The 19,355-nt window shown below is 41.6% G+C and overlaps 1 protein-coding gene across 2 annotated transcripts in view; it reads right to left on the reverse strand.

Annotated features, from left to right (window-relative positions):
- The window catches only part of LOC104587562 (histone deacetylase 9), a 74,371-nt gene that overhangs the window by 29,999 nt on the left and 25,017 nt on the right, over window positions 1–19,355 (reverse strand). For both annotated transcript variants that reach the window (XM_010245225.3, XM_088887500.1), the window contains exon 6: window positions 17,463–17,526. In XM_010245225.3, the coding sequence (XP_010243527.1) occupies window positions 17,463–17,526 (64 nt within the window). The remainder of the gene's footprint in view (window positions 1–17,462; window positions 17,527–19,355) is intronic.

Below are 19,355 nucleotides of genomic sequence, written 5' to 3' on the forward strand. Positions count from 1 at the left end.
GCCAAACCTGTGTCGTTCCAAAGATTCTCTAAATCCCATAAAAGTTTTCTAGCCAGCCTTAACACCATTCCAATTCCTAATACTCTAGCCGAGGCACTTTCTAATAAGGAGTGGAGAAAAGCCATGAGAGTGGAAATGGAAGCACTAGAAAAGAACAACACATGGGAAGTTGTGGATCTACCAAGAAACAAGAAGATTGTAGGTTGTAAATGGGTGTTCACAATTAAGAACAAATCTGATGGGTCGTTAGAAAGGTACAAAGCACAACTGGTAGCCAAGGGATATACACAGACTCATGGGGTAGATTATCAAGAGACTTTTGCCCCAGTAGCTAAAATGAATACATTAAGGGTGTTGTTGTCTTTGGCTGCCAACTATAATTGGGATTTGCAACAGTTTGATGTAAAGAATGCATTTCTCCATGGTGATCTAGAAGAGGAGATATACATGGACATTCCACCGGGTTTTGGAGAAGGCTATTAAGGGGAACAAAGTTTGTAGATTGACGAAAGCACTATACGGTCTCAAACAATCTCCGAGAGCATGGTTTGGAAGGTTTACAAAGGTGATGCTTAGTACAGGTTACAAGCAAAGTCTAGGTGACCACACATTGTTTATCAAACACACTGCCTCAGGGGGAGTTACTGCACTATTAGTCTATGTGGACGATATAATCGTTACTGGGAATGATAAAAAGGAGAATGAAGCATTGAAAAACTGCCTTCCCAGAGAATTTGAGATAAAAGACTTGGGGAGACTAAAGTATTTTCTCGGAATTGAAGTTGCACATTCTAAACAAGGCATCTTCTAAACAAGGCAGCTTCCACGCCTATAGATCCCAATCATAAACTTGGAGAAGCCAGCGAGAATGCAAGTGTAGACAAAGAGATGTTCCAAAGACTGGTTGGAAAATTCATTTATCTTGCACATACACGGCCAGATATTGCATATGCTGTAAGTGTAATAAGTCAGTTTATGCATAATCCTAAAGAAGTTCATCTGCAGGCTGCTCATCGAATTCTGCACTATTTGAAAGCTAATCCAGGGAAAGGAATTTTATTCAGAAGAAATGGGGGACTGGCTCTTGAAGCATATACAGATGCCTATTATGCAGGATCTCCAGTAGATAGGCGGTCCACTTCTGGTTACTGTACCTTCTTGGGAGAAAACTTAGTAACTTGGAGGAGTAAGAAGCAAAATGTAGTTGCTCGGTCAAGTGCAGAGGCAGAATTCAGGGCTATGGCACAAGGAGTGTGTGAATTACTCTAGTTGAAGATAATTTTAGAAGACCTGAAGATTCCATGAGAAGAGCCTATGAAACTATATTGTGACAACAGTCATCAATATTGCTCACAATCCTATTCAACATGACAGGACGAAGCACATCGAAATTGACCGACACTTTATAAAAGAGAAACTGGACAGCAAGTGATTTGCACTCCCTATGTATCTACAAAAGGACAACTGGCCGATGTACTTACTAAAGGGCTCAATAGTACAGACTTTCGAAGAATTATAGCCAGGAAGGGAATAGAGGATCTCTATTCACCAGCTTGAGGGGGAGTGTTGGAAAACGTGGGATTACTGGTGTAAATGTATATTTAGTAGTTAGCATTTATATTTGATAGTTGTATAAAAATAGAATTGTGTGAATATGTATTCCTAGGATTGTGGAAAAATATAATCCCTTAAATAAGGGGATTAAAATAGTTAGTCCCTTAATTATAGCGATTGATTCCCTGAATTATAGGGATTGATTTAGAAAGTTTTTTTCTATTTATTGCAACAGCTTACTATATAAATATGCCGATTGGCAATGGAATGAAAGCATATCAGTTTTCTACCATTTCAAAAACATATATATATTATGGTTTCAAAATGTTGCAAAAATGTTTTAATTCTCGGGATCCATGTGAGTAGAGAGTGTAGCATTGTACCTTGCAGCCGAGGGAGAGGTCCTCTCTTGTCGGGCGGTGTTTGATCATTATGGGCTAAGAGGTTAAGTTTAAGACCATTGAGGGTAATACCTGATGGGATAACCTTGCATCTGCCCATAGTCCTTGGGTTTTCATAAGGTGGCTGGACCCAAGGACCATTTAGTGTAAATGTTGGGCCCATTAAGAGCCCATGGTGATGGACTCAGGGGTTCACTATCTCCTACAGTGAATTCGGCCAGGCCTTGTAACAAAGGTTGGGCTAAACCCGTGTGGCTGATGTGTAGATCAATGTTTGGGTCCCACGCCATACAAGGATAGCCAACTGGGCAGCAGGTTAAGAGGACTAGTGAGCACATAGACTTAATGGGCCTAAAGCACATTCGGACTAGCTTAACAAGATTAATTAAATAAGGAGCGGTTCTAGGATTTGGATCAACTGATAGGATAAGGGATTATCCCTATCCACTCAAAGAGTCCAAATCCAAATAAAGATTTGGATCAGGAAACTCCTAATTTGATTAGGAAGGTTGATCTTTATCTGCTGATAAGATAAGGGATTATCCTTATCTCTTAAAGAGAGTCCAGATCCAAATATAAGATTTGGATTAGGAAACTCCTAATAGGATTAGGAGAAGCTCTCTTTAAGGCTATAAATAGGAGAGCAGGGCGGACTTCCAAAAAGACTCACAGTCTGCTGAATAAAGAGAGAAGACAACTCACAGTTTGACTGCTCCTATCTTCTGCTCTTTTCTTCCTGTTCTTGCCGCCCCTACCCAATTCGATATCCACCTGTGGGAGTGATTAAGAACCGTTATTGATATTGCTTCTTGCTAGAAGAGGCAATCTGAAGTTATGCTCACCAGCCCTTTACTACATTCTTGCTGAAGAATTCGGTTCTTGCTGAAGAGTCATCTTGTTGATTCTGCTTCACCTCACACTGTGTCATCTTCAATGGGAGAAGATTTTGGTTTTCTCCTTAGGCGTGAACACCTTCGTTGGGAGTTACTGTTACTCTGTATCAGGTATATCCCTCTCCTCCCTTTTGGTTTTAGATCTGGTCTGGTTGGTTTCAAGATTGATCCTTGAAAATGCAATTTTCTAAAATAGGTAATGTGATTCCCAAATGGGAGAGAGAGAAATTTTTTAAATTTCGCCCAACCTTCCTGCAGGGTTCAGCCATCCATATGATGGATCTCTCATCCCTTCAGTGGTATAAGAGCTAGGTTCAAATCTTGAACCAAATTAAACCAGATCCGGATCTGCGCAAATGGGCAGAAGGCATTCTACCCGATTTGCGCAGTTAACGTATTTATGGGAAATTGGTTCCCAGTTTTGGGCGATTGATCTGAAATTAAATTGTTGACAGGTGTATTATATGTACTGTACACAGGTTTAGTGCCCGCAGGGGTATTTTTGTAATTTCTGTAGACCTCTTGTGTTGTACGGCCAGTATAGTATAAATACAATGCTTCACTTGACTGAAGCACCATCTTTTGAGGCCTTAACTCAGTAGCCTCCTCTTCTTCTCTTCTTCTTCTTCCTTCTTTCCTTTCTTCTTCTCCTTCTTCTCCCGCTCAACATGGTATCAGAGCAGGACCGTCTAGGCCTAGAAAACATCCAGCTGTGGTCTCTCTCCATTGCTGCGTAGGAGCTATAGTCCTGATGCTCGAAGACAAGGAAGAGGAAGCATCCTCTAGTGCTGCGGTTAGTCTCCACTGCCGAGTAGGGTTCTGCTACAAGAAAGCTGGTTGTTGAACTTCCTAGCGAAGAAAAGGGTTCTGCAACAAGTTTTTTGTGCTGGTAACTGGAGTTGCTCGGCTAAGAAGACTATAGAAAACCATCCCAGATGTACGGAGGAGGGTTCTGACCTAAAGAGAAGTTTGAGTCCATGACTGTACTGCCTATTCACAATTCGGGTGACCTAGGTACTGAACTGATTTTTTTTTTCTGTTATGGTTCTCTTCTTGCACTTTTTTCGATGGACTGTTAATGTCCCAAAATCTGAGTAGGGACTGTCCCCCTTCCTCCGATTGTGTGTTGCTCTATTCAGCTCTCTAAGGGACTGTTGATGAACCCTAAACCCTAAGTGACTGTTCGGCTGCCCTGGAAAGTGAATATCAGCCGATTAGGTGTGGTGAACCACCACTCGTATTGCTGTTCCTACTGAGTTTTTTTTCAGCTGAGAAGCTGCATTAAAGTTGTAAAACTGTAGGTCATTCAGACCTGGTTACACTGCAAGTGCAGTTCGTATATTGTTTTGTGGACTCCTACAAAGTGTAGGTCATACAACCTAGTACTGTAGCTGCAGTGTTTATGCTTGGTTCTCTGTGAAACCGAAAATCAGCAAGTGCCCAGTTGTGGACTGTAGCAGCTCTGTAAGGCAGTGTGCTTTTTGGTTGTGTACTTTTAAACCTAGAATCATGAATAGTGAAGATTCAGCTACATCTGGAATCTCCACAACGCTGAATGGAATGAGTGGGAGCAGTGACCTATCCTTCCCTATGGTTGTTGTTCCTCTTGATGGGTTAAACTACCTAGAGTGGTCAAGGGGGATCAAGCTATACATAACTGCAAGGGGAAAAATAGGATACATAAATGGAAGAATCAAAGAACCACCTTCTGGAAATGCAGAACATGATAGATGGGATCAGGAGAACAGTATGGTTATGTCATGGCTTTTGATCTTCATGCAACCGCAAATAAGGAAGAACTTCATGTGGGCTGAAACTGCAAATGAAATCTGGGAACAGGCAAAATCCACATATTCTGAACTTTGACACTATGCCAAGATTTATCAACTACAAGCAGCTTCATCTACTTGTAAACAGGGGGAGAGGAATTTATCAGTTTATTACTCTGACTTGACAAATGTTTGGAAGGAATTGGACCATTACCAGAATATTGATTAGAAGTGTGATGAAGATGCAAAATTGTATAAGAAACTTGTCTCACAGCAAAGAGTGTTTGCTTTTTTACATGGTCTCAATCCTATCTATGAATCCATCAGAGTACAAATTCTAAGTTCTAAGGATCTTCCTTCAATTCAGGAGGTCTATGCTCTTGTCTAGTCTGAAGAGAGCAGAAGAAACTTGATGAACAGCACCAGAGGGGATGCAATTGTGTTGGCGGCAAAGGGGGGTTCCTCTACTAGTGGACCTTCTTCCAAGAGAGGGGATTTCCAGAAGAAAGCAGAAGATAAGGAAAAATTGTGGTGCACTAATTGTCAGAAGCCCCGGCATACCAAAGATACTTGTTGGGATCTCCATGGGAAACCAAAGTGGGCTCAGGATTTACCTAAAAAGCAAGGCTCAGATGTAATTAGAAGACCCGAGCAACAAGGTACCAAAAAACACCACATGGCCAACATGGTTACTCGGGAGAATCAGCCCTCCACTTCTGCTATGACTCAAACACCACATGGCCAACATAACTACTCTGGATCAGACCCAAGGGAGGATATTGTAAACTCCTTCCGTGACCATTTGGAGCTTTATGGTAGAGCAATTCGCCAGTTGGATGCTCCTCCCACCACCTCTTTTGCATCCACATCAGGTAATCCTGCCACAGCTTTCCATGTTGCTTCTCACGACCTTGACTCTCCATGGATCATTGATTCTGGAGCGTCAAAACACATGACTGGTATGTCCTCTTACTTTCAAACTTATCACCCTCTTTCTGGAAGAGATAAAGTGAGACTAGCTAATGGATCATACACTTTCATAGCTGGTCAAGGAATTCTCTCTCTTCCCCTCGGCCTTACTCTTTCTAATGTTCTTCATGTTCCAAAATTCCCTATGAATTTGTTCTCAGTCAGTAGTGTTACAAATTCCTTAAATTGTTCTGTGACTTTTTTCCCTTCCTATTGTGTGATTCAGGATCTGGCCTCGAAGAGGATGATTAGTAGGGGACGTATGGTTGATGGACTCTATATGCTGGAGAATACGGCTGGCCTTCATGTTACAGAGTCTATGAGTCGGTTCAGAAAGAGTAAAATGTATTTGTGGCATTGTCGTCTGGGTCATTTGTCCTTTGAGTCCTTGAAAGTTGTTTTCCCAAAACTGTGTAAGTCAGTGTCTATTTCTAATTTTTCTTATCAAATGTGTCAGTTAAGCAAGCATTGTAGAACTCAATTTCCTCAAAGAAATAGTAAATCTGAGTTTCCTTTTCACATTGTGCATTCTGATGTGTGGGGCCCTGTTACTTTACCTTCTGAGAGTGGCTACAAATACTTCATTACCTTCATTGACGATTATTCCAGATACACTTGGATATATCAAATGCGAACCCGTGAGGAAGTACCAAAAATTATCCAAGATTTCCAGTGGATGGTCTTCACCCAATTTCAGACCGAAATTCAAATATTTCAATCAGACAATGCAAAAGAATTTTTTCATAGTGACCTCACGGAGTTCTTTGCTTCACATGGCTCACTTCACCGGAGCTCCTGTGCCCGCACGCCATAACAAAATGGTGTGGCTGAACGGAAGAACCGACACCTTCTTGATGTGGCACGGGGTTTACTACTCCACATGAATGTTCCCAAACGATTTTAGCTTGAGGTTGTCCTTTGTTCTACATACCTCATTAACCGAATGCCCTCTCGTTGGTTAGAGTACAAAGCCCCACATCAGCTTCTCTTTCCTAAGGCCCCTCTTCTTTCTATTCCTCCTCGTGTTTTTGGTTGTCGGTGCTTTGTCCAAAACCTATCTCCCACCCAGGGGAAATTGGACTCTCGTGCTATCCCGTGCATATTTCTTGGCTACTCATTCTCTCAGAAAGGGTATCGTTGCTTTGATCCTGTTTCTCGAAAATTCTATGTCTCCATGGATGTTACCTTCTTTGAGGATAAGCCCTTCTTTCCTGTTTCTCCTCAGGGGGAGTGTAGGCATGAGGAGAAACTGGTTCATCTTCCTCCTCTTCCTACTCCTCCTTCTCCCCCTTCTCCTTCTGATCCTCCACCTTTCCATGTTTTTTCTCGTCGTCGTAAAGGCCAACCAGGTTCAACTGTTGTGGAGAATCCAGAAGTCGTACCTCAAATGCCATCAAATTCCTTGGGGAAAGATCATACTCACTCAGGTAACTTGACTCCCAACCTCCCTGTTGCTAATGATCTTGACCTTCCCATTGCCCACAGGAAAGGTGTTAGGTCGTGCACCACTAAACACCCCATTTTCAACTTTGTTTCCTATGAGAACATCTCACCTTCATTTCGTGCTTTTCTTACCTCCATTAACAGTATCGCTATTCCCAAGAATGTGGCAGAAGCTCTCTCAGTACTAGAATGGACGAAGGCCATGAAGGAAGAAATTGATGCTCTTCATAAGAATGGCATGTGGGAACTTGTTGATCTCCCTAAGGGAAAGGATCTAGTTGGATGTAAATGGGTGTTCACTGTTAAGCATGGGGCTGATGGAACCGTGGAGAGGTATAAAGCTCGTTTAGTGGCAAAGGATTTTACTCAAGTATATGGAGTTGATTATGCAGAAACCTTTGCCCCTGTTGCCAAAATGAACTCTATTAGAGTACTTTCTCTTGCTGCCAATCTGAATTGGGATCTACATCAGCTCGACATCAAGAATGCCTTCTTGAATGGTGACCTTGAAGATGAAGTTTATATGGTTCAACCCCCCGGTTTTTTGGCTCAAGGAAGTGAACAAAAGGTGTGCAAGTTGAAGAAGTCTTTATATGGGCTGAAGCAATCACCAAGAGCTTGGTTCAGCAGATTTCATACTGCAGTTCAGCAGAGGGGATACAAGCAATGTCAGTCAGATCACACACTGTTTGTAAAAAGAGTAGAAGGTAAAATGGCTGCCCTAATAGTATATGTGGATGACATAATTGTTACTGGTTACTGGAAGGATGAAATTCAAAGTTTGAAGGGCTTCCTTGCCACTCAGTTCGAAGTGAAAGATCTAGGACCCGCCAAATACTTCATTGGAATTGAGGTTGCCCGATCAAAAAGGGGTATCTTCATCTCCCAAAGAAAATATGTCTTAGATTTGCTTAATGACACTGGAAAGTTTGGGGTTAAACCAGCTGACTCTCCCATTGACCCCAACCATAAGTTAAGTGACAGCCAAGGTGAACCTCTTAAGGATGTGAAGCAATTTCAGAGGCTTGTAGGGAGATTGTTGTACCTCTCTATGACTCGTCCAGACATAGCATATATTGTTGGTGTCCTCATCCAGTTCATGCATGCACCTAAGTCCACTCATCTTGAAGCAGCGGAGAGAATACTGCGGTATCTTAAGAAGTTCCCGGGTGCTGGCTTATTATTCCAGAAACATGGACATTTGAGAGTTGAAATTTACACAGATGCGGATTGGGTTGGATCTCAAAGTGACAGAAGGTCTACTAGTGGTTACTGCACCTTTGTAGGGGGAACCTTGTTACTTGGAGGAGTAAGAAGCAAGCCGTGGTAACTAGATCCAGTGCTGAAGCTGAGTACCGTGCAATGGCACACGGAGTAGCCGAAGGTATGTGGATAAATAATCTATTGGGGGAGTTGGGTTTTTCAGTAGATAAACCCATGACTCTACTCTATGACAACAAGGCAGCTATAAGTATCGTTGCCAACCCGGTACTACATGATAGAACAAAGCACATTGAAGTTGACAAGCACTTTATCAGAGATAAAATCATCATAGGCGAAGTATGCACTCCATACATCAGCTCTAAAGACCAACTAGCAGACATCTTTACAAAAGGGCTAAACCATTCCAGACACCAAGGTCTCTGTGACAAGTTGGGCATGATTGATATCTATGCCCCAACTTGAGGGGGAGTGTTGACAGGTGTATTATATGTACTGTACACAGGTTTAGTGCCCGCAGAGGTATTTTTGTAATTTTTGTAGACCTCTTGTGCTATACGGCTAGTATAGTATAAATACAATGCTTCACTCGACTGAAGCACCATCTTTTGAGGCCTTAACTCAGTAGCCTCCTCTTCTTCTCTTCTTCTTCTTCCTTCTTTCCTTTCTTCTTCTCCTTCTTCTCTTGCTCAACATAAATCTTTATAAATCTGATTAATGTTTAGAACTGTTCTATATGTTTTCTTGATTTTTGGGTTGTTTGTATGGTCGAGATCGAATTCTATAATGGCGCAAGAAATCTGCACACCTGCTGTTCTATTCATTCTTTGTTTGTAATTAATTATTTTTTAATTTTTAGACGGAATGTATAGGAATTTAAATCTGATGTAATATTAATAGAAAAATAGGTTTTCTATTTTATTTCATTCGATGATGAAGCAGAAAGTGCAGAGGAGAAATTTTCGCGGATTTGGGTTCAGCCATCTGCGATTTGCAGTTCCGAAAACTGCATACTGCGATCTAATCTTTGTTTTGCAGGGTAGCAGTCTTACGAACAGCCCTTCTACTGATTCTTGATTGTCTTGTATCAGTTATTTAATTTCAAATCATCATTCTTGAATTGAATCTTGAATTAAACATCAAACCCTAGACCCATTCGAACCAGATTGGACTAAACTGGTTGGACCGAATCTATGGTTTGATGGGGGCTGTTCTCAGCCCTAAATTTTCATATATGGGTCCAGAAGTTGATTAATTGCAAGATGCAATTCGGCTCACATCTGTAAAACCCTGTTTTAATCAATTAAAACTGCTTTAGCCCAATTCAGCATAAATACTATATGGGTCGAACTGCTCTTTGCAGTTCAGCCCATATACCTAGATAATATTATTTGATAATATTATGGGCTTTACATATGGGTTTTACGGTTATTTAATTGATTGGATCAATTATGGATTTCATGCATGTGATGTATGGATGTATGATGTGCTACATTCATGGGCCATAAGCACTTAGCCCATGCTGATTCGATAGTGGCTCTTACGCACACCATGGCTGAATGCATATCATTGCCATGGTGTCCTTAAGATAATTGGATGATCTCCCAGCATGGTGGGCCCTACACCAACTTCCTCCCCAAGAGGAACCGTGCGGAACCCTATCCGTTAAGGGCCCATCTAAATCTGGCTTTATGAAAGCTAGTGGGAGCCACTTTGGTTTGACTTAAATTAAACTAGGGCATAATTATCCATTCCCTCCTGAAAATATAAGTGCATGTGATAGGGAGATTCATATGATGAATTCTCTAAAGGCCTTCCATCATTAGTATGAAGGTTGACTGTATTGATGGGTGGGGATGCACCATAAAATTGGGTTATCCATCTGCTAATGCAGTTGGCTGGATTGCTTCATGAGATGATAGGGGCGTCATAGACCGATATGGGAGGGGCCTATCCTAAAATGGAAGGCTCTCACGGTACCTTAGCGTTCATGAACATGATGGGTGAGCACTTACTAGACAAAAAGGTTTAACCTAAAATGGCTATGAACCTTGCCTGACAGCGGCCAAAGGGAAAACTCATAAGATGAGTGGATAAGATCCTTCACAAAAGGTGGTGGGGTTATGTAGCTGAAACAGTTGGCTCCATGCACCCTATGTGATTTCCCACATTTCCAGAGACACGACTGTCTCCGTCACTGAGATTGGAGGGAATCTCAGAGATGCCCAAAATGGAAATAGAACATAGATTAAAAGCCATATCTATGTGATGACATGAATCAATTAGGTTGTGGACTTACAAATCTGCGTTGCCTTTACCAGAAATGGCAAACGGAAACTTCACGAAACTGTTGGATGACAACAAACTCAAGGGCCCCAATTATGCTGACTGGTTCTGAAACCTTATGCTGGTCCTAACGTCCGAGAAATTGGACAAAATTGCTAAAAACCTTGCATCGGATCTTCCGGGTGACAGGGCTTCTGAGGCCAGACGAAGAGAGTATCAAGAATGGGAAGAGAAAAATTCTCTTGCCCGGTGTTATATTATAGCCTCTTTAGATAATCTGATACAGCGACAATTCGATAAGATCAAAGTGTCCAAGGACATATTGGATAGTCTAAAGACTATGTATGAGGAGCAGAACCGTTCTACTCGTCAGGTCTTAAAATTGTTTATGACCGCACAGATGACCGAGAACCAACAGGTTCATGACCATTGTCTAAAGATGATGAGTTATATCAATGAACTAGAGGCTCCCAGGTCAGGGCTAGACCATGACACCAAAATTGATGCTGTCCTCAATTCTCTGCCTCCCTCCAATCAGCTCATCACGAACTATAACATGAACAAGCTAAACGTTAGCCTTCAGAAACTCAACAATATGTTGCAGAGGGCTGAAGAACTGATTAAGAAGGATAAGCTAATAGCCATGCTTGTTGAAGGTGGAAAATCAAGCAAGAGAAAGCGGAAGGCTAAAGGGAAGGCTCAGAAGAAAAGTAGCAAAGCTAAGAAGCAGAAGAAGGATAAGGCATCGGATGCCTGTCACTTCTGCAAACAGGTCGGCCATTGGAAGAGGAACTGTCCTCAATATCTAGAGACTAAGAAGAAAGGTAATTTTGAATCTTTTATCATAGAGACCAATTTGTTGGTCACTTTTGCTTCTTGGTGTGTTGACTCCGGGGCTTCAACTCATGCGTGTAACTCACTGCATGGGTTCAAGATAAGCAAAAGACTGAGTGACGGAGAAGTGACACTGTACTTGGGGACTTCTGCAACAATTGCAGTTACAGTCATAGGAACTATAGAATTAGTTTTCAAAGAATGAACTATTGTACTTAAAGATTGTCTTTTCGTACCCAATTTAAGAAGAATTTTGATTTGTCTCAAAATTGTGCGTGGATGGTTATTCTATCCTATTCAATAATGTGATTACTATTAAACGAAACAAAAAATTCCTCGCATATAGAGAACTTGAGAGCGGTCTCTATGTTCTCCATCATTCTCTTGAAACAAACCTTACCAAAACTACGTCGGAAATAATCCCCAAGAAGAGGACTCGTGATACAGTTAATCCCATGTGCCTGTGGCATTACCGACTTGGCCACATTAATGCAGATCGTATCACAAGGTTGGTAAAGGATGGTCCTTTGGATTTTCTGACTGTAGAAGATCTTCCAACCTGTGAACCTTGCCTTCAGGGTAAGATGACGAAACGGCCATTTACCGATAAGCCTGAAACATCTACAGGCACACTTGACCTTATACATACTGATGTATGTGGTCCCCTGAATGTTAGGACACGTAATCAACATGTTTATTTCATAACCTTTACCGATGATTACTCACGGTATAGTTACGTGTACCTAATGAGACATAAGTTTGAATCTTTTGAAAAGTTCAAAGAATTCAGACAAGAAGTCGAGAAACAGTTAGAGAGAGAAATTAAGTCCCTTCGATCAGATCGAGGTGGCGAGTATCTCTCTGACAAATTCAGGGACTACTTAAAGGACAATGGGATAGTATCACAACTAGCTCCTCCTGCTACACCATAGTTAAACGGTGTCAAAAAGGAGGAACCGGACCTTGTTGGATATGGTCCGATCACTTCTCGTACACTCAGAACTACCCACATCCTTTTGGGATTACGCATTAGAGACTGTGATTTACATGCTGAACCAGGTTCCAACCAAATCCGTTCCTAAGACTCCATACGAGCTACAGACCGGTAAGACACTAAATGTAAGACACTTGAAGATTTGGGGTTGTCCGGCACATGTTAAAAGAACGAGTGCTGACAAATTGGAATCCAAGGCCAGTCGTTGCCTATTTATAGGCTACCCCAAAGGCTCTGTGAGTCACTTATTCTATGATTCAAAAGAGCAAAAGGTGTTTTGCAGTCAAAATGCCCACTTCTTAGAAGAATATTACATCCTGGATAATCATCATCAGGAAGTTGTTCTTGATGAGGAGAGCCCAGGGGTAGTGGGAGATGTTCCACCAGCTCCAAAAAATAACCAACCTAGGAGATCTAGACGGGTTTCCAGGCCTCCAGTTCGTTTCGGCAATGACCAAGAAAGTTACTTGGTTGAAGTCACAACTAGTGAGGAGGATCCCGTGACTTATACGGAAGCTATGTTGGACATAGATTCCTTGAAGTGGGTAGATGCCATGAAATCTGAGGTGGACTCAATGGAGACCAATGGAGTCTGGACTCTAGAAGACCCGCCCCCTAGGGTAAAGGCAATTGGTTGCAAATGGATCTATAAGAGGAAGAAGGGCCCCGATAATAAAGTTGAGACCTACAAGGCTCGTCTTGTGGCGAAAGGGTACACTCAGAAAGAGGGAATCGATTATGAGGAAACCTTCTCGCCTGTGGCCATACTTAAATCCATTAGAATCCTGCTAGCTGTAGCAGCATTCTATGTCCTCGAGATTTGGCAAATGGATGTCAAAACTGCGTTCCTGAATGGAGATCTTATTGAAGATATCTATATGCAGCAACCGCAAGGTTTCATAACTGTAGGTCAGGAACACATGGTATGTAAACTCAACCGATCCATATATGGAATTAAGCAAGCTTCTAGGAGTTGGAACATCCAGTTTGACTCTACAGTCAAACAGTTTGACTTTGAGCAAAATCCGGATGAGCCCTGTGTTTACAGGAAGACCAGTGGTGATAAGGTTACGTTCTTGGTTCTGTATGTAGATGACATTCTACTCATTGGGAATGATGTAGGAATGTTAACTACGGTGAAAGTGTGGCTTTCACAACAATTCTCCATGAAAGATCTTGGAGAAGCCTCCTACATATTAGCTCTTCGACTCTATAGAGATAGATCAAAGAGGATAATAGGATTATCCCAGTCTGTTTACATTGACAAAATAGTCAAGAAATACAGCATGGAGAAATCCAAGAAATGAAATGTTCCTTTCAGGCATGGAGTCAATCTCTCCAAGGGTATGTCTCCCAAGAAACCCGAAGAGATTGAAGGCATGAAAGAGGTTCCCTATGCCTCAGCCGTAGGGAGCATCATGTATGTCATATTGTGCACTCGTCCTGACATTTCTTAAGCAGTGAGTGTGGTAAGCATATACCAATATAACCCGAGGCAGGAGCATTGGACTGTTGTGAAAAACATACTAAAATACCTTCGAAGGACAAAAGATGTTTGTCTAGTATTCGATGGTAGTTTACCACAGATCCAGGGGTATACTGATGCCGATTTCCAGTCAGATCTAGATGGTAGAACGAATACATCTGGTTACATCTTCACAATGGGGTCCTGAGTAGTAAGAAGAACAGTCCACAACCCAAGCCGAACACATTGCCGTAAGTGAGGCTGCCTAAAGAATGAAGGTGTTCATTCTGGAATTTGGAATTCAGCACATCACCCATTCCACTGTTGTGTGACAACACTGGATCTACGGGAGATTGATGTTAAAAAGGTAGCATCAGCGGAGAATGTGGCAGACCAATTGACTAAGCCACTAACATAGAAAGTGTTTGAGAAACACGTGGAAAGTCTGGGACTTCGGCTTGTACCCGATTGGACCTAAGTGCAAGTGGGAGCTATTAGACAGTTATGCCCTTTAGCTCCAATCAGATTGATGTACCTTTTTGACATTTATTGTAAATGAATAAAATACATAATTGATCCAAATCATTATGGTGTTTTTATATGTAATACTCTAAAATTGGACACTTATGAGACTCATGTTAATTTAGAATATTCACAGTCGTTGGATAGATTTGGGGAGATTTATCCTACCAAGGCTGACACTGATGTACCGCCAAGTTGGTTGGGGTGTCTTGTCTCAGCTGCCAGGGTGAGACCTGAAGTACATGCAGTGTGGGTTTTCTTGAAACCCTGAACTAGACCAAAATTCCAGAATTGCCCTGGACCTTGGAGATAGATGGGCAAAACTAAAATATTACACCTGACCCCTAGACTCGATTATGATACTGCACTAGGTGTCGGATTGGGTTGTCTTTGATATGCCAATCAGTGAGATCCTTAGAAGGGGTCAAAACCTGAGTATGTTGAGACAATCCGAGAATTCACCTAAGTGGGTGATCATAGTGACAGGATCAGCCCCTTTATCGGACAAAGTGAATGATCGGTGATGCACTCTCTCTGATGGAAACCTAAACTGTCGGCAATTGATTTCAACCGTTGAAATTTGCAAAATATATTTATATAAAGATATACATTATGGTTTCAAAATGTTTGCAAAAAGGTTTTAATTCCCGGGATCCATGTGAGTACAGAGTGCAGCACTGTACCTTGCAGCCGAGGGAGAGGTCCTCTCTTGTCGGGCAGTGTTTGATCATTATGGGCTGAGAAGTTAAGTGTAAGACCATTGAGGGTAATACCTGATGGGATAATCTTGCATCTGCCCACAGTCCTTGGGTTTTCATAAGGTGACTGGACCCAAGGACCATTTAGTGTAAATGTTGGGTCCATTAAGAGTCCATGGTGATGGACTCAGGGGTTCACTGTCTCCTACAGTGAATTCGGCCAGGCCTTGTAACAAAGGTTGGACTGAACCCGTGTGGTTGATGTGTAGATCAATGTTTGGGTCCCACGCCATACAAGGATAGCCAACTGGGCAGCAGGTTAAGAGGACTAGTGAGCACATAGACTTAATGGGCCTAAAGCCCATTCGAACTAGCTTAATAAGATTAATTAAATAAGGGGGCGGTTCTGGGATTTGGATCAGCTGATAGGATAAGGGATTATCCCTATCCACTCAAAGAGTCCAGATCCAAATAAAGATTTGGATCAGGAAACTCCTAATTTGATTAGGAAGGTTGATCTTTATCTACAGATAAGATAAGGGATTATCCTTATCTCTTAAAGAGAGTCCAAATCCAAATATAAGATTTGGATTAGAAAACTCCTAATAGGATTAGGAGAAGCTCTCTTTATGGCTATAAATTGGAGAGCAGGGCAGACTTCCAAAAAGACTCACAGTCTGCTAAATAAAGAGAGAAGACAACTCATAGTTTGACTGCTCCTGTCTTCTGCTCTTTTCTTCTTGTTCTTGCCGCCCCTACCCAGTTCGATCTCCACCTGTGGGAGTGATCAAGAAACGTTCTTGATATTGCTTCTTGCTAGAAGAGGCAATCTGAAGTTGTGCTCACCAGTCCTTTACTAAATTCTTGCTGAAGAATTCGGTTCTTGTTGAAGAACCGTCCTGCTGACTCTGCTTCACCTCACATTGTGTCATCTTCAGTGGGAGCAGATTTTGGTTTTCTCCTTGGGCGTGAACACCTTCGTTGGGAGTTACTGTTACTCCATATTAGGTATATCCCTCTCCTCCCTTTCGGTTTCAGATCTGGTTCGGTTTGTTTCAAAATTGATCCTTGAAAATGCAGTTTTCTAAAATAGGGAATGTGATTCCCAGATGGGAGAGATAGAAATTTTTGAAATTTCGCCCAACCTTCCTGCAAGGTTCGGCCATCCATATGATGGATCTCTCATCCCTTCACCACCAGCTAATGACTAGATTAAGCTTAACTTTGATGGGAGTAGTTCAAGTAACCCAGGTCCTTCCAGCAGTAGAGGTGTTAAATGGTGAAGGCAGAATTATTGGTTTATTCTCAGGTCCAATTGGTGTAGGGGACTCTTTAAGGGATGAAATTGTGGTCGTTATGGAGGGAATTAAAAGGGCAAAGGATATAAACTTAAGTAAGCTGATTATAGAAAGTGATTCAAAGCTGGTAGTGGAATGGCTGTGAACGGAAGAAGCGGGACTCAGGAATTACAATAGTGAAAAAAAGAAATTCAAGTGGCTGACACAAGATATGGACGTGAGACTTAGACTGCATTTGGTATTCCTTATTTTAAGGACTTATCTCCTTTTTGCAATTAAAAACTCAGTGTTAATAGGAACATTTTAACAGCAAAAAGGTGATAATTCCTTAAAGTAAGGAATGCCAAATGCAACCTTAGTTGGGTTAAAAGAAGTCAATTGTTTTGGGCTCAATTGTAATTTCTTAAGCTTTTGAGAGTTTAGAAAGTCTACCTCTCCTCTTTTATGTATTCATTGTACTCTTATTTATATTTGCTGTTATTGATCAAAAAAATAAAAAATTACCTCAAAGATGATAAAGATATCAGTTACAATAAAAACACCTCAATGGTCACCTAAAGCAGAATGTCCACAGAATTTGCACTGTCTACGATGTGTGAAGTAAGAGAAGGGTTGGGGCAAAAGCAAGTTAGCATCCACCATGCTGTAATAGGAGATTTAATTATGCTATAACTTTATTATTTGGGCTACTGCATAGGATCATCAAAAATCAAGAAAAAATAGATAATAAAAAGTGGATTCATTGATGACAATTTCCAATGCATTCATAAATTGGTTTCTTGGTGAAAACTTATGAAAACAAGAATTTCAAAAGTTTATAGCATATCCAACACCTTACATTTCTTTTTTAACTTTTTAATGGGCAATAGGTCAGTGTTCATCTGTCAGTGGTTAGGGTTGATAAATGATAAGGAGAGGTTGATCCCAGGACTCAGGTTCAATTCCTCCAAGACCTTGATACCATCATCAACTAGCATCTTATGAATTAACAAAAGCTTTACAACTAAAGAAGAATGATACATTAAATAGAACATAAAATAGACATTGATTTGTGCACATATCACTATTATGGTTTTATCAAGAAACAGTGAAACCACCCAAGTGTAAAATCTAACCTTAACATCACCTGTTCCAGGAAAGAATTTGTCCCCATATTTGTGAAAACTAACAGTCATCACCCTGTCATGTAGAACTGTGTTAATCCAAACCAGAGAGACGGCGAGGGGGAAAAATGAAATCCTCTCATACTTCAAAAAAAAAAAAAACTACATAAATAAAATCATATTCATTCATGAGAATCATAGATTAGGGAAAAAATATTCTTTTTGACAGAATGCAGATATGATGAACAGCTAGCAAATATTTGGATGTGCCAATTAGAGGACTTTTAGTCTATTTCCAACAATAGTGTCCCTGATGTAAGACAGAAAGAAGAAACATCCTATTAGGGTGAACATGGTGGATAAACAGGAAGAATTAGGGACCTTAATCATGAGAGAGAGAGAGAGAGAGACCTGGCCACAATTAGAAATCATTAAAGAAAACATTTATTCATCAAAGAAACTCTTCTAAATTTTGGTTCGTATGATAGTGCGAGCTGGGAGCTCTATTCCAAAGAAGGCAGAAATTGTGGCCGGCAAAGTCCTATATTTAGTTAGGATCTGGCCGGAAAAGCTGCCGTCAGCTTGTAGATGGAAGCAAGAATTCCCAGGAGGAGAACAATACTATTGAAAGGCCAAAGGTTCGGAGATCTCGAGAACAATAGTCCTTGAAGAAGAAGGAGAAAACTTTGCTTCAAAGGATAGCAGGAGGAACCGCTCAGTCAGCCTCCTGTCCCCTAGAGAGATGCAGGTCAGAACGCCTCCTACCAGGACTGCCAGAGAAGGAGAGAATGATGGGGGAAACAGAAGCATTGATAGCCATCCGATTGATCTTCAGTTGAATGGCCAGGATTCGAGAGGACAAACAAAGCCCAAAGAAAGTTTTCAAAATTCAAATTGGTTTAGGGAAGAGGGTTTTGCTGTCAAGAAGTTAAAGCTGCTAGTTAAAGAGTGCCTGGCAAAATTACAGGTGGCAACCCCAGGGGCAGACAACCAAAAGGAAAAGGAGGATGCCTGGGTGGGGCCAGGCCAGGTGATTCTTCTTGCACGCCTAAGAGTTCGGGGAAACGGATGGTGGATACACACGCCCAGGCAAACAACCCAAATTGTTTCCCATGTTGTCTCCTTTTCCCCTTACTCCCAGAGTTTTTGGATGCGTGTGTTTCGTTCATAATCTTGGGCCTAGAATGGACAAGTTAGAAGCTAGATCCACTAAGTGTGTCTTTCTTGGCTATTCCAGGACTCAAAAAGGGTACAAGTGTTATAACCCTCATTCTCGGCGTTCTTTTGTGTGTTCTGATGTTACATATTTTGAGTCTATTCCTTTCTTCTCCAAGTCGGATACTTCTCCTCTGTTGCCATCACCCCCTCTTCCAGTTCCGGTTGTGACCCAGTCTTCGCCTCCAGTGCAGCTACCTGAGAGAGAACCACATATCCGGCAAGTGTATACACATCGTCAGGCATCAGCTCCTCCCCTAGCTTCGTCACCATCAACAGATCCGGCAATTGATCCCACCCCAGTCCCAACCCCAAGTTTTGACCTTGATCTTCCTATTGCTTTGTGGAAAGGTAAACGTAATTGCACTCTCTATCCCATTTCCAATTATGTTTTTGTATCTCACCTTTCGGCTTCCCATCGACAGTTTGTTTCTATGTTATCCTCTGTCTCTATTCCCAAGGATGTCCAGGAAGCCCTCACTTCTCTAGGGTGGCTCCAAGCAATGGAAGAAGAACTCTCGGCCCTGACTCGTACTCATACATGGGACCTCACCACTCTTCCTCCTAGTAAGCATGTGGTCGGATGTAAGTAGGTGTACATGGTTAAATACTTACCTGATGGGAGTGTTGAACGGTTGAAAGCTCGGTTAGTTGCCAAGGTTATTCACAGCAGTATGGTATTGATTACAT

This window comes from Nelumbo nucifera, chromosome 5 (assembly GCF_055504915.1).
Source record: "Nelumbo nucifera cultivar China Antique chromosome 5, China Antique-T2T, whole genome shotgun sequence".
Taxonomy (NCBI): Eukaryota; Viridiplantae; Streptophyta; class Magnoliopsida; order Proteales; family Nelumbonaceae; genus Nelumbo; species Nelumbo nucifera.